This window comes from Carya illinoinensis, chromosome 8 (assembly GCF_018687715.1).
Source record: "Carya illinoinensis cultivar Pawnee chromosome 8, C.illinoinensisPawnee_v1, whole genome shotgun sequence".
NCBI classification, from domain to species: Eukaryota; Viridiplantae; Streptophyta; class Magnoliopsida; order Fagales; family Juglandaceae; genus Carya; species Carya illinoinensis.
Genome location: NC_056759.1, coordinates 35,325,499 through 35,350,232, shown reverse-complemented (window position 1 = coordinate 35,350,232; position 24,734 = coordinate 35,325,499). Strand labels below are relative to the sequence as shown.

At 36.9% G+C, this 24,734-nt stretch overlaps 1 protein-coding gene across 12 annotated transcripts in view; it reads left to right on the top strand.

Moving 5' to 3' along the window:
* LOC122274265 overlaps nucleotides 1-23,136 on the top strand; it is a 37,002-nt gene extending 13,866 nt beyond the window's left edge. For 3 of the 12 annotated variants that reach the window (XM_043083287.1, XM_043083290.1, XM_043083286.1), the window contains 10 exons: nucleotides 218-1,060; nucleotides 2,291-2,713; nucleotides 9,202-9,363; nucleotides 10,170-10,241; nucleotides 17,931-18,203; nucleotides 18,876-19,298; nucleotides 19,898-20,059; nucleotides 20,752-21,306; nucleotides 21,602-22,423; nucleotides 22,818-23,136. In XM_043083287.1, coding sequence (XP_042939221.1) covers nucleotides 218-1,060; nucleotides 2,291-2,713; nucleotides 9,202-9,363; nucleotides 10,170-10,241; nucleotides 17,931-18,203; nucleotides 18,876-19,298; nucleotides 19,898-20,059; nucleotides 20,752-21,306; nucleotides 21,602-22,423; nucleotides 22,818-22,892 — 3,810 coding nt within the window. In that variant the 3' untranslated portion in view covers nucleotides 22,893-23,136. Of the gene's footprint in view, nucleotides 1-217; nucleotides 1,061-2,290; nucleotides 2,714-4,339; nucleotides 8,554-9,201; nucleotides 9,364-10,169; nucleotides 10,242-17,930; nucleotides 18,204-18,875; nucleotides 19,299-19,897; nucleotides 20,060-20,751; nucleotides 21,307-21,601; nucleotides 22,424-22,817 lie in introns of those variants that run through there. The other 9 variants (XM_043083288.1, XM_043083297.1, XM_043083291.1 and 6 more) reach the window with 9 other exon arrangements.
* Nucleotides 23,137-24,734: the final 1,598 nt, after the last annotated feature.

Genomic DNA, 24,734 nt, shown 5'->3' with positions numbered 1-24,734 from the left:
TTATTATATTTGTTTTTTACAATATGATATTTCTTTCATTAAATTAGATGATGTATTATTAGTATGATCAAACTGCATGCAGACATATCGATGCTCACTTTTACAAATACATCAAATATATTTAATTCCACTCGATCTGAAATATATTTCTTATAGTTTCTGTTATGTTGGATGGGGTATATGTTAACCACTGTTGTTGTTCTAATATATTTTATAGCTCTCGTTTCCGAGCTTGAAGAAGTTGGATATTTCGAGCATGGATAAGTTGGAAATTGTATGGCAGGATCAAGTTGCCGCGACTTCTTTTCCCAATATTCCGAATGCCAACAATCTACCGGCAAATTTGTTTTCTGAAAAGCTTGAGAGATACAGGATATGCATTGGAGTTCAAAGCTACTCTCGGGATTTTAAGAGGGAGGTAGCCTTCTCAAGAGTTTTAAAACTCAAACTGAATTTGAGCTTTCAATTGGACGTTGGGATCAAAATGCTACTGAAGAGATCGGAATATCTTTATTTAGACGAGGAGAACAGTTCTAAGAGTGTCTTATATGAAGTAGATAGAGAAGATTTTCAACAATTGAAGCATCTCCATATCCAAAATAATGATAATATTAAGCATATCCTTGAGTCGGGGACATCGGTTGTTGCCTTTCCTATACTGGAGACATTTGTTTTGAAAAATATGATAAGCTTGGTAGAAATTTTTCAGGGTAACCTTCCATTGGAATCCTTCAAAAACTTGAAAGTTTTAAAGGTGGATAACTGTGAAAAATTAATATTTATCTTCTCATCATCGATAGCCAGAGGCCTTTCACTACTTGAAGAATTGAATATAACAAGATGCAACAACATGGTTGCAATATTCGTGAAAGAAGAAGAAGACGGAATAGAAGATCAGGGAGATATGATGTTGTTCGGTCGACTTCAAACCTTGGTGCTAAGGGATCTTCCAAAGCTCGTAGGCTTCCTAAGCTCAAAAGATTCATTCATGGCTGATTGTAGAGAAACCAATTCAGAGGGCAGCCATGATCTTCAGTTGCCACTTCTACATCATGATCAGGTACATTACACGAGTATTACTTAATTACCGGAAAAGTATTCAGATCCACACATTGCACAAGTCCATATAAATCATGTGTCAAGCACACCGCATTATCAATCATAAGTATACAAATTTATAAAAATAATATTATAAAATTATATTTTAACAATAAATTTTATTACATTTCTTTTATATAAGTCTTTCTCTCTTCTTTTCAAAATCTAAAAAAATCCAACTCGAACGACCTCACAGTAATTCACAAACTATCTTACTAATATTCATAAAATTTTTATTTCATTTCACCCCTCAAACAAACCCCAACAAAAATAGAAAGCGATAAATATTACAACTGATTGATTAATATATTTATCTGATTGATTAACAAAATTATAATCTTTACAAAATAAATTACAATAAATTACTTACAAGGTTTTTAATGCATGTTTGTTTGGACTTTTAAAAAGATTCTAATCTCTTTCTGTCAAAATCAGTCGTCGCAAGTACACCAAAATTACAGTGCCAAAATTGCCCCCCTGTCCACCAAAATTCTGTTAAATTAGAAACAGAAAGTGTCGACGATGTAACTATAGTTTGCCACACCATAATGAATAATAGAATAATACATGTTATATATACGTTCAGCATTCTAAATGATTAAAAAATATATATATTAAAAACACTTTAAGAAAATATAAATGCAAATAAACTAAAAGAATAAAAATAAGAATATGAAAACTTTAATAATAACTCTATTTGAAGGCTTTTACAAATCATCTTAAATAAGAAACAAGAATACATTAATATATATATATATATATATATATATATATTTATATCAAGCGGCCTGTGCGTTTTGAATTAAGTGTTCAACAATTTCCCAAAGACAGATCATATCAAGCGTCATACTTCTATTATGCAAAATATGAGAAAATAGGATGGGACTTTTTTAAAACAATTTTCAAATAAAAAAGCTCATTGTGTAAATATGGGATTTGTCATGTTTTTGTTAACTATTATAGCATCACAAATGAGTATTTACAATTAATGGTATGATATGATGACTTTGTATCCTTGGGAGCTCTATTGAGAATTTTATAGATGGACTACATTGATTTTTTAAGGGATCATTGTTTCCAAATTTGTGCTATTTTACTTTCTTTCTCCAATTTAATTTACATATTTTCAAAATCGATGCATAAAACTACATATTTAGCATCTTTAATTGATACAAAGAACATAATCCAACAGGTTTCCTTTCCAAGCTTGCAAAAACTAAGTATGACGGGTCTACCCAAAATAAAGTACGTATGGAGCTGTGGTCAAGAACCCAAAATAGTTTTCACAGGTCTCGAGCAATTGCAAGTAGTTGAGATTAATGATTGTGGGGTGGAGGAAATTGTTGCAGTTGAAAGAGGAGGAGAAGCAGTAGCAATTAGGACTTTGATGTTCCCTCAAGTATATACGTTGGCTTTTAGAAATTTACCGAGACTCAAGAGGTTTTGCCAAGGAGTGTATGTTACAAAATGGCCGAAGCTAAAATGGATGACAATTAAAGGATGCGACAAAGTGGAGATATTTGCTTCAGAAGTTGTGAGCTTTGAAAAAACAGTTCAAGATCAGAGGCAGTCTGAGATGTCCAATATTAAACAATCCCTTTTCTCGGTGGATGAGGTAATTAAAGAAATTAAATTTATTGGCTCTCTTAAGATTTCCTCATATACATCTCAATATTATAAAATCATTTTAATCCTTCCTTAAGTTCATAAATTTAATTAATTAATCTTTAGGAACTATAAATTTAATTACAATATTAATCATTATAAAAGAATACTTAAATTAATTTATTTGATTATTCTGTATAAATTAAATGACAAAAACATAAACTCGTATATATGTTTTTTAATGCATTTATAAAAGTGCATGTTAAAGTCCCATTGTTAGGACTTTTTCAAACTGGTACCGGCCGTGTTTTAATTTAAAAAAAAAAAAATAGATTCGAATCTTTTTCCGTCAAAATAGTCATTGCAAGTTCATCAAAATTACAGTGCCAAAAATGCCACTCTTTCCACCATAATCAATAATACATGCAGTTATATATGCATTCAACATTCTAAAAGATTATAAAATTCCAGTCACTCTTTTTCTCTCTGAAAAAGGAGTGGAAGGTGTGAGTGCGTAGTGCTGGAGGCAGTTATAACGGAAAAAGGAATCTGGAGGTGGCCCCGGCTAACTCTGGAGGTTTGTGGAAGCAGAGTGCGGCTGAGGTGCGGAGAGGCATTGGAGGTCAAGGTGGTTAGGGAAGCAGATTATTCAGGCGTAAGTGAAGGTGACGACGTGATGGAAGACCTAGAGGAAAAATGGAAGGAACTACGGTTGAGAGAAGAGGAAAAAATGGTAATAGAGATTGATGATGAGGTATCGGGAGATCTGCTGATGAAAGAACAGAGGTCTTTACTCGGAAAACTTTGTTCGAACCGGCTGATTAGTAAGGAGGTGATGGAAAGCACACTGGCAAAAATTTGGAGAATCAGCAAGAAGGCACAATTCACTGAGGTGAGTCCGAATAATTTTGCTATAGTGTTTGGTAACATAGCTGATAAACAGAAGGTCTGGTCAGGTAGACCATGGCTGTTTGACAACCAGTTAGTGGTGTTGAAGGAGTTCGATGGCTTTACGCCATTGAAACAAGTGAACTTTACCTCAGAAAGCTTTTGGGTAAGGTTTCACAACTTACCGTTATCTTGTATGACGGAAGTCCGAGGTGAACAGATTGGGAGTACAGTGGGAAGGGTGGAAAGGGTGGATGTGCAGGGAGATGGCAGCGGATGGGGGAAGTTTCTGAGAGTTCAGATCCATATGGATCTCAATCAACCTCTAGCAAGAGGGAGAACTCTGATGGTTAAAGGCAATGAGATCTGGATCCCATTTAGTTACGAAAAGATGCCTAGAATATGTTTCTCCTGTGGTTGTATAGAGCATGGTCTAAATGAGTGTAAAGAAGGAGGCAGGATAGTAGGGGATGAAAATCAGTATGGTCAATGGTTGAGGGCCAAGCAAGATTATAGAAATAATTTCTTTGTGAAAATGCAAAAAAATGAGGAAAGGAATGGGTGGTGGAAGGAGAAGGAGAATATGCCTTATGCTGAAGGTAGTGGGGGAAGTAATAAAGAGGGGGGCAGTAGAGTTAGGGAAGAAAGTGTAGAAGGAATTGAGGTGAATGAAAAAGGGAAGGAAAGGGGATTAAAGGGGAATGAAAAAACTAAGGAAGGGGAGGACAGTGGGGATTTAGGTAGTAGTAATGGGGTCGAGGGAGTAAAGGAAAGGGATGAATCAACCATGCTAATTACTATGCATGGTCAAAAAGAAAATATGGAAACGGGGTTGCAGGATGTTGCAGTGCAGTTTGAGACCATGGGGAAGGAAGTTGGTAGTGAGTTGAGGAGCAAGGAAGTGGGTGAAAGGGTGGAAGGAAGCAGGCCAGAAAAAATAGGTGTATGGAAGAGGAGAGCTCGAGAAAAACACAAAACAGAAGAGTTAGTTAAAAAAGAAAAAACCAAAAAGAAAAGGGGAATGTTTGATGAAGAAGGAGGGGGTGCAAACAAGAAAGGGAAGTGGAGTGGCAATTTTGATGTCCCTATTGGAATGGCGGAGGCTGAAATTCAGCCCCGCCAATTATTATGAAAATGATAAGCTGGAACTGCCGAGGATTGGGGAATCCTTGGACAGTTCAGGACCTCTGCTTAATGGTAGAGAGTAATAAACCCAACTTAGTTTTCTTAATGGAAACTAAGCTTAGAAAGATGAAATGTGAGAAAATAAAAAGAAGATTGGGATTTGAAGGTTGTTTTGAAGTTGAGGCAGTGGGAAATGGGGGTGGTATGGTTCTGTTATGGAATGAAAATATGCAGCTGGATATTGTGAATTATTCACAAAGACATATTAGTGCTTGGGTAATAGAGGAGGGGGTAAGTAAATGGCTTCTTACGTGCTTCTATGGAGCACCTGAAACAGCTAAAAGAAAAGACACATGGGTCATGCTTAAGAGTTTGAAACCAAAGGGTGGTGAGGGCTGGTTGATAGTAGGGGACTTCAATGAAATTTTAACTGCTGATGAGAAGTGGGGAGGAAAGGTTAGGCCAGATGGACAAATGGAGTTATTCAGGGAGGTGATGAGTGAAGGAGATTTGCATGATCTGGGGTGGAGGGGAGACAAGTACACGTGGAGCAACTCACATGCTGACTCAACTTTTACTAAAGAAAGGTTAGATAGAGCTGTGGCAAACCCCAAATGGATGGACATCTACTCTGAAGCTTGGGTGGAAGTGTTAGTGGCTAGAACTTCGGATCATAAGCCACTGTTAGTGCACTTAAATAGACAAGATCAAAGGGTAGTGGCACAACTCAGGCAAAAGAAAAGAGGTTTTAAATATGAGGCTTGCTGGGCTTTAGAGAAGGAATGTGAGGTGGTCTTAAGGAAAGCTTGGGGAGAAGATGGACCACATAACCAAACTGTTATGGGTTTACTGAATAATAGTAGAAAGGCTCTTCAGTTATGGAGTAAGTCAAAGAGGCAGAGGAGTGGGAAAGAAATAGAAGAAAAAACAAAGTATTTAAAGAGACTACAAGCTGAGGAAAGCAGGGGTAATGTGGAAGAGATCAGGAAGACTACTACATATCTGCATCTGCTGTTAGAAAAGGAGGATCTCTGGTGGAAACAAAGGGCTAAAACAAATTGGTACAAGCATGGAGATCGAAACACTAAGTATTTCCATGCTTGTGCTAATCAAAGGAAAAAAAGAAATTTTATTAAAGAAATAGAAGATCCAAGTAACAATATGGTTTGTGGATTCAAACAGGTGGAAGAAACATTCAGAAATTACTTTGGCACTGTTTTTCAGTCTATAAAGCCAAGCAAGGTTGAGATTGAAGCATGTTTAGTGGGTATGGGTGGAAGGGTGACTGAGAGGATGAATGAGAAACTGTCAAGAAGATTCACAGCAGTGGAAGTGGAGAAAGCAGTGAAACAAATGGCCCCTCTGAAGGCACCTGGACCAGATGGTTTTGGACCTTGCTTCTATCAAAATCATTGGGGAATAGTTTCTGAAGAAGTAAACAAAGCAGCCTTGGCAATTCTGAATGGTAGTCCTTTGGATCCTACTCTCAATTACACTTACTTAGCCTTGATCCCAAAGACAAAGTCCCCTAGAAAAGTGACTGAGTATCGACCCATCAGTTTGTGTAATGTTTTGTACAAAATAGTCTCTAAAACTATCACAAACAGATTCAAAGGGGTTTTAGCTGAAATAATTTCCCCTAAACAAAGTGCTTTCCTGCCTGGAAGAATGATCAATGACAACATTATGATAGCCTATGAGTTATTACACTCAATGAGAAATAGGAAGAATGGGAAGGTGGGAAGCATGGCCATGAACCTAGACATGTCAAAGGCCTATGACCGAGTGAAATGGGAGTTTTTGGAGGCTGTGCTGTATAAACTTGGTTTCTGTACTCAATGGGTAGATTTAGTGATGAAATGTGTAAGAACAGCTTCATACTCAGTGCTCATTAATGGAATCCCTGGATTAAAATTTTGGCCTTCAAGAGGGTTGAGACAAGGGGATCCTTTGTCACCCTATCTATTCATTATATGTGTTGAGGGATTAAGTAGTCTGTTAGACTATTATGAGAAGAATCATTGGATCAAAGGGGTGCAAGTGGCTCGAGGAGGGACAAGCATCAATCATCTCCTCTTCGCAGATGATTGCATCTTATTTGGCAAAGCAAAAATTGTAGAATGGAGAAGATTACAAGAAGTGCTACAAGTTTATGAAAGGGCATCGGGTCAGTTCCTCAACAAAGATAAAACTGCTGTGTTCTTTAGTAACAACTCACAGCTAGCTGAAATACAGGCAATAAAGGAAGCAGGCCAGAATTATGTTTGTGGAACATATGAAAAATATTTGGGGCTCCCTACTATTGTAGGAAGATCTAAATTCAACACTTTTAGAAGCCTAAAAGAGAGGATCTGGCAGAGAATTGTCAGTTGGGAAAATAGATTTCTGTCCCAAGCTGGGAAAGAAGTTCTTATTAAAGCTGTATTGCAATCCATCCCAACTTATACTATGGGGGTTTTCAAACTTCCTAGTAGGTTGTGCAAAGATATTAATGGGATGTTATCCAAGTTTTGGTGGGGAAAAAAGCAGGAAGGTAGAGGGCTGATATGGAGGAAATGGGAAAGGCTGAGTGAGCAGAAACTGAAAGGGGGAATGGGTTTTAGGGACTTGGAGAGTTTTAACTCTGCCCTTCTTGCAAAACAAGGGTGGAGAATCCTCAAGTATCCTCTTAGTTTGGCTGCAGTGATTTTTAGAGAAAAATACTTTAGAAATGGGAGCTTTATGGAGGCAAAATTGGGATCACAACCATCTCTCATATGGAGAAGCATATGCTCAGCTAGGACCATTTTGAAAGAAGGGTTGAGGTGGAGAGTAGGGGATGGAAAGGAGATTAAAATATGGGGTTCGAAGTGGTTGACAAGCCCTACTTCTTATGCTGTTCAATCTCCAGTGAAGGTGCTGCAGGAAGATGCTAAAGTTGAGGAGTTGATTGATACTCAGAAAGGTGAATGGGATGAAGCCAAGATTAGAGAAATTTTTGTAACAGAGGAAGCTGAAATAATACTAAGTATGCCCTTAAGTAGTAGAGGAACAAAAGACAGATTGGTATGGGGTCCATCTCAGAAAGGCCTTTTCTCAGTGAAGAGTGCATATTACTTACAGCTGGAGTTATGGGGAAGAAACCAAGGGGAAAGCTCAGTAGAAGAGAAGAGGGACGATAGATGGAACAGAATATGGGACTTGAAGGTACCAGGAGTGACCAAGTTATTCATTTGGAGGGCTGCAAATAACTTGCTGCCCACAAAAGAAAATCTGTACAAGAGAAAGGTGATTGAGGAAAAAAGGTGCCCTTTGTGTGATGCAGAGGAGGAAACAATTATGCATGCTTTATGGGAGTGCCCTGCAGCCAATAACTTGTGGGGAAATGATGAAAGCTGTGTCAAAAAGTGGGCCAGAACTGAATGGAACTTTATGTCTCTATGGGAGAAATTTATGGACAGACTCACAAAGGACCAGATGGAGGAGATGGCTGTATTGTTGAGGAAGGTGTGGCTGAGAAGAAATGATTGGGTGTTTGAAAGGAGAATGGCATGTCCTAAGAACTCGTTCAGTGCTACAAAGGCAGCTTTGCATGAGTTTCAGGCCTCTCAGTTGGCTTCAAATCAGAATGAGATGGTACAGAAAACAGACACAGGAAGGGTAAAATGGGAGAAACCAAAGAGGGATTTTGTAAAGGTCAATTGGGATGCATCTTTGGACTTGAAGAGAAGGAAAATGGGAATAGGAGTCATGATAAGAGATGAACAAGGTGAGGCTTTGGTAACTGTCTGTGATCAGAAGCTGAATGTGGTAGAAGCAGCAGTAGCAGAAAGCTATGCCTTGAGGAAAGCAGTTGAGGTATGTTCTGAACTTAATATCCAAAGGGCCATTTTCGAGGGAGATGCAAAGGTAGTGGTTCATGCTGTGATTGACAAGGATGATGTTTCTTTTAATTTTAGTCCTATTGTGGAAGACATACGATTATACTTTAGCAACAGACCACATTGGTCTATACAGTTTGTGTCTAGAGTTAAGAATACGACTGCTCATAGCTTAGCTAAAAGAGCTTTAGTTATGAAAGGGGAACAAGTTTGGATAGAGGAGGTCCCAGGCTTTATTGTGGGATGTCTGAAGAATGATAAAGATGTAACACAGGAAGATGAATGAAAGTTTTACAGAGGTTCTTTTCAAAAAAAAAAAAAAAAAAAAAAACATTCTAAAAGATTAATATATTTATATATTAAAAATATAATTGTAAAATGGTCAAATTTTGCTTTACTATTAAGTTTTAAGTGGGGGAATTAAATTCAGATAAAGTTTGAATTCCTTGACTTGCGAACTTTGATTAATAGATTTTATATAACTTCAATTAATGTTAATGCTTAGTTATTCCTTAATTGGTTATAGCTTTTGTTTTAATTGGTTATAGCTGGTTCTGTTATGACGTTGGGTTAATACGGGATATCATGTCTTAACTAATTACTCTTTATCCCATGAATTTTACAGCTCTCATTCCCCAGCTTGAAGACACTGCAGATTTTGGAAATGGATTCGTTAGAAATTATATTTGGAAAGCTGGAGGGGCAAAATGGTAAAGAACCACAAGTTTTAATATCCCCAGCATCAGGGACAGAAGAAAGTGGAGCAGCCACACACTTTGTGTCGACTGTACGTATACACTCTATATACATAGTTGAAATATATATAGTATCAATCATAAACACTCCCAACGGCCTCCCCTGCATGCCCCCAAATTATAATTGCATCCTTCTACTGAGGTTGTATTGTGAAATTATTTTGATCTCTCTCATTATAAAGTTGATAAAATTAATTAATTAGTCTTTCTAAAATACAGATTTAATTACAGTATTAATCATTATTAAAGAATACTCAAATCTCATTATTCTGTATATCAAGTCCATAAAGAAATAATTAAATAACGAAAACAGAAAGAATTATAAGTATTACAACTGATTTATTAACAAAATTATAATCTCTACAAAATAAATTACTTATATGATTTTTAATGCATCAATTAAAATTTGAAATAACTTAAATTCATATTTTTATAAGAAAAAGTTACTGTTTAGGTCCCACTTTTAAAAGTTTTAAATCCACGAATTAGAGGCTCGCTGCGGGAAACATGAAATAAAGTAAAGGTGTTGAAGTATTACCAACAAACAAAACGTATGAAACCTCATATTTAAGACTGGAAATTGTTTTGAGTCATAAATGTTAGATTTGAAAAAAATAAGATGTGACTTTTCTAAAACAATTTTCAAATAAAAATGCTCATTGCGTACGTAAATATGGAATTTGGCATATTTTTGTTAACTGTTATAGCATGTCAAATTGAGTATTTATAATGGCATGATATAATGACTTTGTATCCTTGGGAACTCTATTGAGAATTTTTTAGATGGACTATATTGATTTTTTAAGACATCATTGTTTCCAAATTTGTACTCTGTCAGGGCAAACTTCCATTGATATACTTCAAAAACTTGAAAGTTTTAGAGGTAGAGAACTGTCAGAAATTAAGATTTCTCTTTGAAAAAGCAGTGGTTCTACACAACACTACACCTAGAGGGGGGGGTGAATAGGTGTAATCTAATTTTTATGGCCTTTTGAAAATTAATCAAACAAGCAGATAATAAATGAAACAAATAACACAAATAATCAACACATGATTTTGTTCACGGAGTGGAAACTCATTTGAAGAACCTCTTCAAAATCTAAAACCACTCCGGGTGTAAGACACCACCTCAAATCCACTATAGAAACTTTAGTTTGTTACAACCAATTTAGAACACTCACAAAACCTTTGTAGTAGCTAAACTTGGCTTGCAACACCACGAGTGACCCACTCGATCTCTACACGCATGTAGTGTCGGAACTCCGACCTTCCTATAGCTTCCCACGAGAACCTCTCGATCTCTGCATCAACGGCAGCTCCGGACTCTTCCGGCCAACAGCAATGTCCACTTCAATGGACTCAAATAAGAGTTGATTTTGAATGTGTTATGATGGAGTAATATTTTTCCAAGAGAGAATCAACCAAATGGGGGAGAGGTTGCTCTAAGAAGTTCTTGGAGGCCCTTAGGGTTTTTGCTCTGATTCTCCACCCATAGAACAGAAGCTAACATGTTCTATTTATAGTTCCCATCAAATGAGGCGTTCAAAACCCTACATTGTAAGTGATCTGGAACATTGGCTCGAGCGAAGTGTCGAGCGAAGGTCGAGCGCCGAAATCTGCCTGAGTTCGCTCGAGCGCCATGTCGAGCGAGTATCGAGCGGTCGACTCTGCCTGAGTTCGCTCGAGCTCAGTGTCGAGCGAGGGTCGAGCGACACACTCTGCCTGGGTTCGCTTGAGCTCAGTGTCGAGCGAGGGTCGAGCGGTTGAATCTGCCTGAGTTCGCTCGAGCTGTATGTCGAGCGATGGTCGAGCGGTTGAATCTGCCTGAGTTCGCTCGAGCCATATGTCGAGCGATGGTCGAGCGGTTGAATCTGCCTGAGTTCGCTCGAGCGCTATGTCGAGCGAGGGTCGAGCGAAGTCGCTTCTTTTGACCAATAATGAGCACACTTCAAGCCCACTTCAATCCTTCCGCAACAACACTTGTTACAACACTATTTTACACAGGTTTTCACAAGAATATGCCAACACGCTCATTTTTCCCTCAACAATCTCCCCCTTTGGCATTTCTGTGACAAAACCTCTAACCTATACATATGACCTAATCTTAGCACACCCAATTAGATCCATATTCTTGAACATGTTGAAAAATTTCTGCACACGCTTAGCAAACGGTTAAACATACCCATTCACATATGCACAAAAACGTATTTGCAATTCTCAAATCATAATTCATGTCAAGTACAGGTTTTAGAAGAGAAATATTTCATTAAACAACAAATCATAGATTGAGTTCAAGAAACATTTGTCAGACAATCAGCAGCTAACAAGAAATATAAATCAACAGAAATAACCAAAAGCTGCTGTTCCCCCAAAACAAAAAAATGTGTTAGTACAAGTAACACTCCCCCTGAGTTAATACTGTACTACTCCCCCTCAACAATATCTCCAAATATCTCCCCCTCAACAATCAATCTCCCCCTTTTTGTCACAAGAAGCCAAGGGTCTCAATCATCACCATCGACATCCTCATCATCCTCATTGAGCTGCCTCTCGATGTCATTGAAGCGTTGAGTCACAAGTTGTTGCAGGTTGTCAACTTTCACCTCAAGACTGTCGAACCGGGCGTCAAGGCGAGCTAGATACTCAAGTACCTGCTGAAGACTGGGCTCCGACGAACCGGGGGCTGAGGAAGATGGCTGAGAGCTGGATGGGGCCGAGGTAGACGGCTGAGAACTAGATGGTCGAGAGCTCGAAGGCTGAGAGGAGGGAGCGGGAGGGTGCTCAACACGGATAGGCTGTGGAGTTGTGTGAGTACGACTCAGCTGAACCGTCCTACGACCAATAGGAGCCTTAAGAGCAATTCTAGGCTCCTGAGGATGGAAAGCAACAGATTGGGAGAGAGCTATTCGGGTGATCAAACACAGTAAGGGCAAACCAGTCCGTGTTTTGGAGGACCGATACGCCTCAACAATAACCCGACACAAAAGACTTCCTAGATCAATGGAGACACCATTGATCAAGGCATACAGCAGACGGGCACGGTCAAGACCCACATCACTATTATGACCAGTAGGATCTAAGTTTGTAAGAACAATCCTACTAAGAATGAGGTGATCGGGGGTAAAACGAGCAGTTGAAATAGGGGTTGTCCCTTCCCAACTACTAGGTCGGCCACAAAGACAAGTAGCAATGACTTGTGGACTTGGAGGAGATGTCCGTGAGTAGGGAAATTCAGGATAGAGCTCACGAGGGGCATTTAGCAGAGTCGCTATCATGCCCGGAGTGACTCGGAAAACAACATTCCTGAGACTGACTTCAAATGAGTCATCAACAGATATGTCATGAATATTGGAGTAAAACTCCCTAACCAACTCCACAGAAGGAGTGGGATGACCAGTGGTCAATGCCTGCCACTGACGAGACTCAAAAATACGGGGAATTATAGTCTCGGTAAGCTCACCTAATGTCACTTCACGCTCGACTATGGGAGTACGATGCGAGAAGTTCTGAGAGTATAACTCTTGGGCTCGGGCACTATGGAATTGGGCTTGAACGGGTGCAGGAGGGTTTTGGCGAGGACGAACACGTCGAGACATGGTGTCGGCTGTAGACAGAGTCAAAGACGTTAGACAAGGCTAAGGCAATGCAAAGACGTGATGGATGCATGCATGCTGACGTAACAATGCCAACTAACAATGCAAGACTCGGTGCATGCCCGATGTCACTCCTCATTTTTCAAAACAATAACAAATGCCTAGGTCAAAGTGTCCCATATGCATGCTAATGCCTACTCATGTGAAAGACCAACATGCATGCTAATGCCAACCACATTCATGACACATATGCAATGACAACTCAAGCCATTTACAAGCTAATGCCAACCCATGTGCATGACTCATGTTAAACGATGCCAAACCTCATGCATGACCCATGTGCAAACCAATGCCAATTCTAAACCAAAACACCTTCAAAACATAATGCAATCCTAGTTAAACGATGTCTCAAACCTAGGATAGACATGAAATAGATATGGGAGCAATGCTATGCCAATGCATGATGAAAAACCAAAAACACACTTCATTGAGACATTTTATCGAACACTTGGAGTGCATCCAAGTGAGAAACTCGGGTATAGACCCATGGGAGTTTCAAAAACCTCCTAAATACAACCAATCCCAACAATGTCTATACAATAGCCTCAATAAAACAAGATAAAAGAAAAACAATCGAAAAAAGACTCTCAAACACCCAATCCGAAACCCAAATGCATAACAACACACGGAAAAACCCTAAAATAAAAGCATCAAATCACGAAAATACAAGAGAGAAAAGGATTTACCTTGGTTTGAAGATGATTTCGGAAGGTAAGAACTTGATTAAACGAAGAAGATTGAGAAAAAGAAGAAGAAAAGCACATGGGAGGTGAAAAACTGAAAACAGTAAACTGTGCTCGAGCGGCTCGAGCAGCGCTGGGTTTTTATACCAGGCTTTCGCTCGAGCGAACTTAAAACCCTCGAGCGGCTGTCGAGCGGTTGTTGCTCGAGCGGGGTCGAGCGAGGGTCGAGCGAGACCTTCAGAAAAACACATTTTGCCCAGTTTTGAAGCACATAACACTCACATGACTTGGATAAATATTGGGAATGTCAATTTTCACACCAAGAGTACTTATCTAATGTAGAGAAGCATCATATTCCCATAAAACACGCAATTTAAAACAAAGTATCATAAGTAATATAGACGTGCGTGTTTAAAGCGGTCCTTGCTCAATCAAGAAATTTCAACCGTAAGGCGTGAGTGGGGCTAGGCTGAACATGAAACCATAGGTGCTTGGGAAGCTCATTCAAGACACAGAAAGTCAAACCTAATGCTGCTAGGACCTAAATCTTTCTGTTTAAATACTTGTCTCAGTATGTTCAAGAAAACAGAAAACTTATTCTGTTTTTCACCCTCCTTTTTCTTTTCCCCTTTTTTTTTTTTTTTTTTTTTTTTATTTCAACTTCACTTTTTCTTTTCCTTTTGAGATACATATTTTTGCACAAATGAACCATGATGAGGTCATCTAGCCCGTGGTCAATTCTGTATGAAGATAGAGCTTCCTACCACTTTTGATTGCCTCCCCAATAAACTCACAAGTGGTGAAATGTCAATTGACCGAGTTTGGAGTGAAGTGTGTGATGCCAGTCACAGATTACACGAGATACTCATGTTCCAAATCTTTGTAAAATATAGAAATATGATACAAATCTCAAAAGACACATGCACTTAGATTTTAGAATTAACAACCCCACTATCATATAGCCCAATCATGAAGTGCATGTAGGGGCAGCAAACAACGACAAAGAAACTAGACAACAACAAACAAGAAAAATAAACAACAACAAAATAAAACAAAAATGCATGTAATGTATGTAATGCATGCCTGTCAGTCTACAACACCAAAACCATGTGTGGCTCGCGTCTTTCCCTTTTGGATGATCCACCTTGGTATCCATTTCTTTGAGAAAGGCTTTTCAATTTTCTTGGTGTGCCTCTTAAGCTCAAAACAGTTTGGTCGGATGTGACCAATCTTACCACAATGATGACACACGGGGCTTGCTTTGTGAGCTCTTTGTCTCAAGAAGGTTGAGACATTCTTAGAGTCATTCATGTAATTCTTACCCCTTCCAGAAGGATAAGCAGTTCTACTATTAACAAATGCAGGAGCATGCACAAAATGACTCATTAATTTAAAACAGTTTGGTCTAATATGGCCTAGCTTCCCACAATGATGACATATGGGGCTCATGTTGCGAGCTCCTTGTCTTTTGGGAGGAGGAACAGACTTTTGCACTTGCACAGGCTTCTTGCCCTTTTCAGATGGATGAGCCTTCTTTTTCTCAGTCATTTCAGGAACAAACACTGTGGTTCTCACATTTTTACCGAAAGCTTTTGAGCTTGAAGGAGCATCAGGATTCTCTTCAAAATAGCCTAAACCACTTTTATCACTAGATGACTTTCCTAAACCTAGGATTTTGTCAAGCTGGTTTGTCCCAATGGAGAATTTTTGCAACTTAGTATTTAACAAAGTTAGCTCATTTTCATGAGTTGTCACTTTATCTTCCAAAGTCACATTTCTCTTTTGCAACTCATCTGTTAGACCAATGGCTTCTCTCAGTTTGCCCTGAAGCCCTTCATTTTCTCTTTTGCATAAATCTATTTCCTCAATATGTGCTTTATTGAGTTTCCTCAATTTCACACATTCCTTGTACAACTTCTCATAGATTTCCTGCAAGTCATCTTCATCCCCGGATTCATTTTCAGAAACACTCTCAATTTCAACCACAGATTCACTGTTATGACTTTTTCCTGCAACAGAGGAAGTGAAAGCCATGTAGTTGAAATTTTTCTTCCTGGCAGAACTCTCTTGTGAGTCACTTGACTCAGACTCACTATCAGTCAAGGAAGCAGCATTCGCTTTCTCTTTGGCCCTTTTGTAATTTGCACACTCAAGTCGAATGTGACCAAAACCATGACATTCATGGCACTGAATATTGTCATTGACAGCTCTAGTTTCTCTCTTATACCTCCCTTCTCGGTTTTCTGAACTAGAACCTCCATTGATACCCTTGAACCTTCTCTTTTCTTGTCTTGGGTTTTTCTGGGCAAACATCTTCCTGAATTTTTTAGCATAAAATGCTATCTCCTTGTCACTCATGGCAAGTTCATCAGAAGATTCACCAGACTCTTCTCTAATAGCTTTGAGGGCTATGGACTTGTTTTTCTTATCCATAGGAAGAGTATGTTCATAGGTTTGTAAGGAACCCACCAACTCTTCAACTCTCATGTTGTCCAAGTCTTTGCTTTCTTCTATAGCAGTGACTTTGGGACGAAACCTCTCAGGAAGAGATCTAAGGACTTTTCTCACAATTCTGTCCTCAGGAATTCTATCCCCTAAATTAAAACGAGAATTGACAATATCATTAAGTTTGCTATAGAAGACATCAAAAGTTTCATCATCCTTCATCCTAAGTTCTTCAAAGTTGGTGGTCAGCATTTGAAGTTTAGAATTTTTTACAGCCTTGGTACCTTCATGGGTAACCTCAAGAATGTCCCATGCCTCTTTGCAATTTTCACACATGGAGATTCTTTTGAACTCCTCCTGGGACACGGCCATGAATATCGCATTTAGGCCTTTGCTATTCCAACTACACTCGTTGACTTCATCCCTAGAGTAATTTTCCACACCCTTGGGGGTTTCGACTCCCTCAATGAATACAACCGGTTGTTTCCATCCCTTTGTTACAGAGGTCCACACTCGTTCATCCACAGACTTAAGGAAAGCTCTCATTCGAACCTTCCAATACGCATAGTTACTTCCATCAAAAAATGGTGGAGATGTGAGTGATTGAGACCTATCCATATAAACCACTACAGCAGGATCACACTCAGGAACTAAATCCTAGCGGAGTGAACCCGCTCTGATACCAATTGAAAAAGCAGTGGTTCTACACAACACTACACCTAGAGGGGGGGTGAATAGGTGTAATCTAATTTTTATGGCCTTTTGAAAATTAATCAAACAAGCAGATAATAAATGAAACAAATAACACAAATAATCAACACATGATTTTGTTCACGGAGTGGAAACTCATTTGAAGAACCTCTTCAAAATCTAAAACCACTCCGGGTGTAAGACACCACCTCAAATCCACTATAGAAACTTTAGTTTGTTACAACCAATTTAGAACACTCACAAAACCTTTGTAGTAGCTAAACTTGGCTTGCAACACCACGAGTGACCCACTCGATCTCTACACGCATGTAGTGTCGGAACTCCGACCTTCCTATAGCTTCCCACGAGAACCTCTCGATCTCTGCATCAACGGCAGCTCCGGACTCTTCCGGCCAACAGCAATGTCCACTTCAATGGACTCAAATAAGAGTTGATTTTGAATGTGTTATGATGGAGTAATATTTTTCCAAGAGAGAATCAACCAAATGGGGGAGAGGTTGCTCTAAGAAGTTCTTGGAGGCCCTTAGGGTTTTTGCTCTGATTCTCCACCCATAGAACAGAAGCTAACATGTTCTATTTATAGTTCCCATCAAATGAGGCGTTCAAAACCCTACATTGTAAGTGATCTGGAACATTGGCTCGAGCGAAGTGTCGAGCGAAGGTCGAGCGCCGAAATCTGCCTGAGTTCGCTCGAGCGCCATGTCGAGCGAGTATCGAGCGGTCGACTCTGCCTGAGTTCGCTCGAGCTCAGTGTCGAGCGAGGGTCGAGCGACACACTCTGCCTGGGTTCGCTTGAGCTCAGTGTCGAGCGAGGGTCGAGCGGTTGAATCTGCCTGAGTTCGCTCGAGCTGTATGTCGAGCGATGGTCGAGCGGTTGAATCTGCCTGAGTTCGCTCGAGCCGTATGTCGAGCGATGGTCGAGCGGTTGAATCTGCCTGAGTTCGCTCGAGCGCTATGTCGAGCGAGGGTCGAGCGAAGTCGCTTCTTTTGACCAATAATGAGCACACTTCAAGCCCACTTCAATCCTTCCGCAACAACACTTGTTACAACACTATTTTACACAGGTTTTCACAAGAATATGCCAACACGCTCATTTTTCCCTCAACACTCTTCTCATCATCCATAGCCAGAGGCCTTTCACTACTTGAAAAATTGAAAATAAAAGGATGCAACAACATGGGTGCAATAGTTGTGACAGAAGAAAAAGACGGAACAGAAGATGGAGATGTAATATTGTTCCATCAACTGCAAACCTTGGTGCTAGAGGACCTTCCAGAGCTCGTGAGCTTCTTAAGCACAAAAAGTTCATTCATGACTGATTGTGGGCAGATCATTGCAGAGGGCAACCACAATCTTCACATGCCACTTCTACATCATCAGGTACAAGAGACACTAATTACCAAAACAAGATTTCATACATCGACACGAGTCCGTATAAATGTGTCAAGGCATATATACTATACTATAAATCATAAACATTCCCAATGCTAGTGGCTTGCAAACCAATTGGCATCCCCTGCCCCAGAAATATTTATAGTAAAAACACTTTAAGAAAATATAAATGCAAATAAACTAAAAGAATAAAAATAAAAATATGAAAACTTTAATAATAACTCTATTTGAAGGCTTTTACAAATCATCTTAAATAAGAAACAAGAATACATTAATATATATATATATATATATATATATTTATATCAAGCGTCATACTTCTATTATGCAAAATATGAGAAAATAAGATGGGACTTTTTTAAAACAATTTTCAAATAAAAAAGCTCATTGCGTAAATATGGGATTTGTCATATTTTTGTTAACTATTATAGCATCACAAATGAGTATTTACAATTAATGGTATGATATGATGACTTTGTATCCTTGGGAGCTCTATTGAGAATTTTATAGATGGACTACATTGATTTTTTAAGGGATCATTGTTTCCAAATTTGTGCTATTTTATTTTCTATCTCCAATTTAATTTACATATATTCAAAATCGATGCATAAAACTACATATTTAGCATCTTTAATTGATACAAAGAATATAATCCGACAGGTTTCATTTCCAAGCTTGCAAACACTGCGTATGTGGGGTCTACCCAAAATAAAATACGCATGGAGCTGTGGTCAAGAACCCAAAACAGTTTTCAGATGTCTCGAGCAATTGCAAGTACTTGAGATTATTGATTGTGGGGTGGAGGAAATTGTTGCAGTTGAAAAAGGAGGAGAAGCAGTAGCAATTAGGACTTTGGTGTTCCCTCAAGTGACCCAGTTGAAGTTTAGCGATTTACCGAGACTCAAGTGGTTTTGCCAAGGAGTGTATGTTACAAAATGGCCGATGCTGAAAAAGATGAAAATTGAAAGATGCGACGAAGTGGAGATTTTTGCTTCAGAAGTTGTGAGCTTTGAAAAAACAATTAAAGATCAGAGGCAGTCTGAGATGTCCAATATTAAACAATCCCTTTTCTCGGTGGATGAGGTAATTAAAGAAATTAAATTTATTGGCTCTCTTAAGATTTCCACGTGTACATCCCAATATTATAAAATCATTTTGATCCCTCCTTAAGTTCATAAATTTAATTAATTAATCTTTAGGAACTATAAATTTAATTACAATATTAATCATTATTAAATAATACTTAAATTTAATTGATTATTCTGTATAAATTAAATGACAAAAACACTCGTATATATGTTTTAATTAAAAAAAAAAAAAAAAGATTTGAATCTTTTGCCGTCAAAGTAGTCATCGCAAGTTCATCAAAATTACAGTGCCAAAATGCCACTCTTTCCACCATAATCAATAATAGAATAATACATGCAGTTATATATACATTCAACATTCTAAAAGATTAAATTCTTTACTACTTTTAAGTGGGGGGATTAAATTCTTGTGTTGTTACTAAGATGAAAACTGCATGCATTCAGATATAACTTGAATTCCATGACTTGCGAACTTCAATTAATGTTAAGCCATACGTTATTCCTTAATTGGTTATAGCTGATTCTGTTATGACGTTCGGTTAATATGGGATATCATGTCTTAACTAATTACTCTTTATCCCATGAATTTTACAGCACTCATTCCCCAGCTTGGAGACACTGGAATTTTGGAACATGGGTTCGTTAGAAATTATATTTGGAAAGCTGGAGGGGCAAAATGGTAAAGAACCACAAGTTTTAATATCCCCAGCATCAGGGACAGAAGAAAGTGGAGCAACCACACACTTTGCGTCGACCGTACGTATACACTCTATATACATAGTCGAAATATATATATACACTCTATGCCCCCAAATTATAATTGCATCCCTCTACTGAGGTTGTATTGTGAAATCATTTTGATCTCTCTCCTTATAAAGTTGATAAAATTAATTAATTAGTCTTTCTAAAATATAGATTTAATTACAGTATTAATCATTAAATAATGAAAACAGAAAGAATTTTAATTAAGTATTAGAACTGATTTATTAACAAAATTATAATCTCTACAGAATAAATTACTTATATGATTTTTTAATGCATTAATTGAAATTTGAAATAACTTAAATTCATATTTTTATAAGAAAAAGTTTCTGTTTAGGTCTCAATTTTAAAAGTTTTAAACCCACGAATTAGAGTCTCGTTGCTGGAAACATTAAATGAAGGTGTTGAAGTATTACCAACAAACAAAACATATGAAACCTCATATTTAAGACTGGAAATTGTTTTTATCTTATTATATTTGTTTTTAACAATATGATATTTCTTTCATTAAATTAGATGATGTATTATTAGTATGATCAAACTGCATGCAGACATATCGATGTTCACTTTTACAAATACATCAAATATATTTAATTCCACTCGAGCTGAAATATATTTCTTATAGTTTCTGTTATGTTGGATGGGGTATGTGTTAACCACTGTTGCTGTTCTAATTTATTTTATAGCTCTCGTTTCCGAGCTTGAAGAAGTTGTACATTTCGAGGATGGATAAGTTGGAAATTATATGGCAGGATCAAGTCGCCGCGACTTCTTTTCCCAATATTCAAGAATTGTCAATTGATTTTTGTCACAAGTTGTTGCACGTCTTTCAATCTAATTTGCATGCAACAACAACAACATTGATGCAAAGTCTGACTCGTCTAAATATAACATACTGCAGTTCATTAGAAAGTATATTTGGAAATATGGAGGGGCAAAATGGTAAAGAATCACAAGTTTTAATGGCTCCAAGTTCAGGTACAGAAGACGGAATAGCCGGACATATTGAGTTCCCCATACTAACTCAATTGTTACTATTTGAATTGCCAAAACTCAAGTGGATTTTTGAAGGAGTGCATACTAATTTGGAATCATGGCCTTCATTGAAACACCTATCCCTGTGGGAATGTGGTGAACAAGTGAACAAAATGATTTGGGCTTCAAAATTTGCAAGCAGCAGTAGTAGTCAAGAGAACCAACTCCTGACTTGCATTCAACAACCCATGTTCGTCTTTGAGGAGGTTAACAATCCTATCCTATCAACTACTCTACTCTACTCTCTCTCTCTCTCTCTCTCTCTCTCTCTCTCTCTCTCCAAAGTACTAAATGTTTAATTTTCATATACAGAGAATTTTTCCCTTGCAATAAGTTCACACAATCTTGTTAACCTAGCAATTAGAATTTTTCGTAGCCCTTACAATATAAACTCTAGCAATTAGTTAACCTATACATGATCATGAAGGAATTGAAGAACAATACCAACTCATCTTTATGATCTCTTTAATTTGTTTAATGCACGTTTTGATTCCTTTACAGGGTACGTTCCGCAACTTGGAGTATTTCCCCGACTTGGAGTATTTGGCATTTTACTTCGGTGGAAGAACTAAATGTCCCAGCAGATTTTCAGATTTTCTCGATCCATCTTCTCTTCTAACAGGACTGCCAAATCTATTGAAACTTTACGTATTCGATCGTGTCCGTGAGGAATATTATGAACTTGTTGTTCAAAAAATACGATTAAGAATACTAAGGCTCTGTCGTCTATGGATGCTTACACATTTGTGGAAAGAACACAGTACCCGGCCATGCAAACTCTTTCATAATCTGGAATACCTTGATGTGTCACGATGCGGCAAATTGAAAAACATAGTGCCATCATCTGTATCTCTTCACAATTTGACAGGATTGGAAATATCAAGTTGTCACGGATTGATCAATTTATTAACATCCTCAACTGCCAAAACTCTGGTGCAACTCAAAAGAATGACTGTGTTTGATTGCAAAAGGATTATAGAACTTGTAGCAATGGAGGATATTGGTGAAGCAAATGTGGCGATTACTTTCAACAAGTTAAGATACTTAGAACTTCGTGGCTTACCAAACTTCACACACTTTTGCTCTGGACCTTATTCCTTTGGGTTCCCATCTTTGGATGAAGTAATTGTGAGATGTTGTCCTGAGATGAAGACTTTCAGTCACGGAGTCTTAAGTACACCAAAGCTAACAGCAGTATATGATGATCATAACCGTTCGTTTTCGAAACCGAATTTGTATTGGGAGGATGACCTGAATACCACCACACGTTGTCTTTGGGAGGAGTCAAATCAATATGATACTCGATTGTTATTCAGAGAAAGGGTAAGTATATTCCCAACTTACAAAATCATGAATTTTTTTTTTTTAATCTTTGGTGTTTTTAGCACACTTAATGCTTATTGAAATAGATAATTTAGTATATATATTTTTCCATTAGGTTAAATTTTTGAAACAAGTAAAATTGGTGGTTTAACATTCATAAATCACAATAATTTCTCATTCGTTATAGGTACCATTAAACATAGAGAAAACAAAGTTTTCTTTTATTTATTTATTTATTTAAAAAAAAAAAGGTGGGGAAAGCCAAGTGAATGGCGGGATGGCTTTGATATTTCTTTGATTTTTTTTCTTTATTTTTATGAAAAGCTTTGTTTATGATAATTTGATATTTGAAACTTTTATCTTTATAAATATGTTGTTTTCTGTCAATGGGAAGGTTGAGAATTCTGAAGAAGATGAAGATCATCCTTCAGAAGATGAAGATCATTCTGAGACTACTGAAGAATGGTGATGTTTCTTTCTTTTGATGAAGTTAGTGCGAGCAGAGGACCCTTCATTCCCATTAATGTTTAATTATGGTTTGCTTGTTTTATTATGTCTTCTTTATTTTTAAATCTCTCTTATATGTACGAGAGAATGCCAAATAAAAAAAGTTTGACAATGTATTGATTTGATATAACTCCTCATGAAGTACTGTAGTTAACAACTCTGATGTTGCCAACAAATAAACTTGAATTATAATCTTAATTTGACCATTTGATCTCTGCCTTTTGATTATCATTTTTTATTTCAGTACTGTGCTTTTCACCATTTTGGTTTGTACAAGATAAGTCTATTTCTTTTACGAACTACGTAAGGTCATGTTTGGGAAATGAGATATATTGTATCTCAAAACTTCCTATTATTTATTTTTCAAATATTACTGAAATACAAAATATTTTTTAATTTAAATTTTTCAATATTTTTATTTAATTATTATCTAATAATTATAATTTTCTTAAACTTCCAAACAAACACAAAAAATAATACAATTGGTTCAAATTTCAGAACAAAAATAATATCAAAACATTATAATATATTTATTTAACTTTTTATCTCTCATTTTTCAAAATATCTTAACTCAAACTATTTTATTACTATTTATGAACTATTTCATTATTATTTACAAAATTTTCATCTCATCTCACTACCTAAACATGTAAATTTGAAGTATGACTTTTGGTCGTCCTCATGCTGCATGTTCAATATATAAACTTGTTTAGAAGGTTTGTATTTTCCTTTGGGATATGGATACTGATATTGTGAAATATGAACTATTTCATCAAACAATGATAGAATATTAAATGGTGCAATGTATCAAGATTTTTTTTTTTGTTATTATTATCCCTATCAATTCATATGATGCGCTTTTTTGAACCTTTAACCATCTTCAAATTCATTGTCCTAATTGAACTTATAATTTTAAAAAATTCTGATTTGAAAATACTGTTAGTTGGTTTTCGGTTAGATTAATAGACAATATTTGAAAGCTAAGTAAGAAGGCATGTTCTAATTTTCCTTATATCTTTTTTAAATAAAAAATAGAAATAATTTCTACAATCTTAAAATATATAGACCCTACGCTCTTCTTTGAAAAAAAATTGGAGAAATTTATAATCTACATTGAAAAAAAAAAAATCAACCTTTTATGGTGAATTTCAATATTTTTATTTAAAAAAAAAAAAAAGTCCACGAGCTTTATACGTCCTATAACTATATCTAGCATTGTTCAAAAAATATAAATAAAGAAGTGTGTTACTAATAAAAATATTTAAAAAAATTTACTTGAATTTTAAGTTTTACGTATCTCTTTTCCATCGCAAAAGAAAAATTGTAAGTATATTACTATCAGTATTCTATTCACAAAATATAAATATTTTAACATGGAGAAAGGGAAAATTAATCAATTAATTTCTCAAAAACACTTATATTTACTAAGAAGAAAGAAAAGAGAAGGAAATGACAAGAAGTGTTAATTAAGATTATATCATATATGAATTGAATACATTGGCATCCTCTATATCCATGGTGTCTTTTCTTCTTTTTGAAAAATTAATTGATTAATTTTCCCTTTCTCCATGTTAAAATATTTATAATTTTGTGAATAGAATACTGATAATAATATACTTACAATTTTTCTTTTACGATGGAAATGAGTTATGTAAAACTTAAAATTCAAGTAAATTGAGTTATCAACTCATAACAAACAAGTAAAAACCACGTTAACCAAATACAGCTGCATCATAAACACTTATATTTATTGAGAAGAAAGAAAAGAGAAGCAAATGACAATGACACAAAAGGAAATGAACAA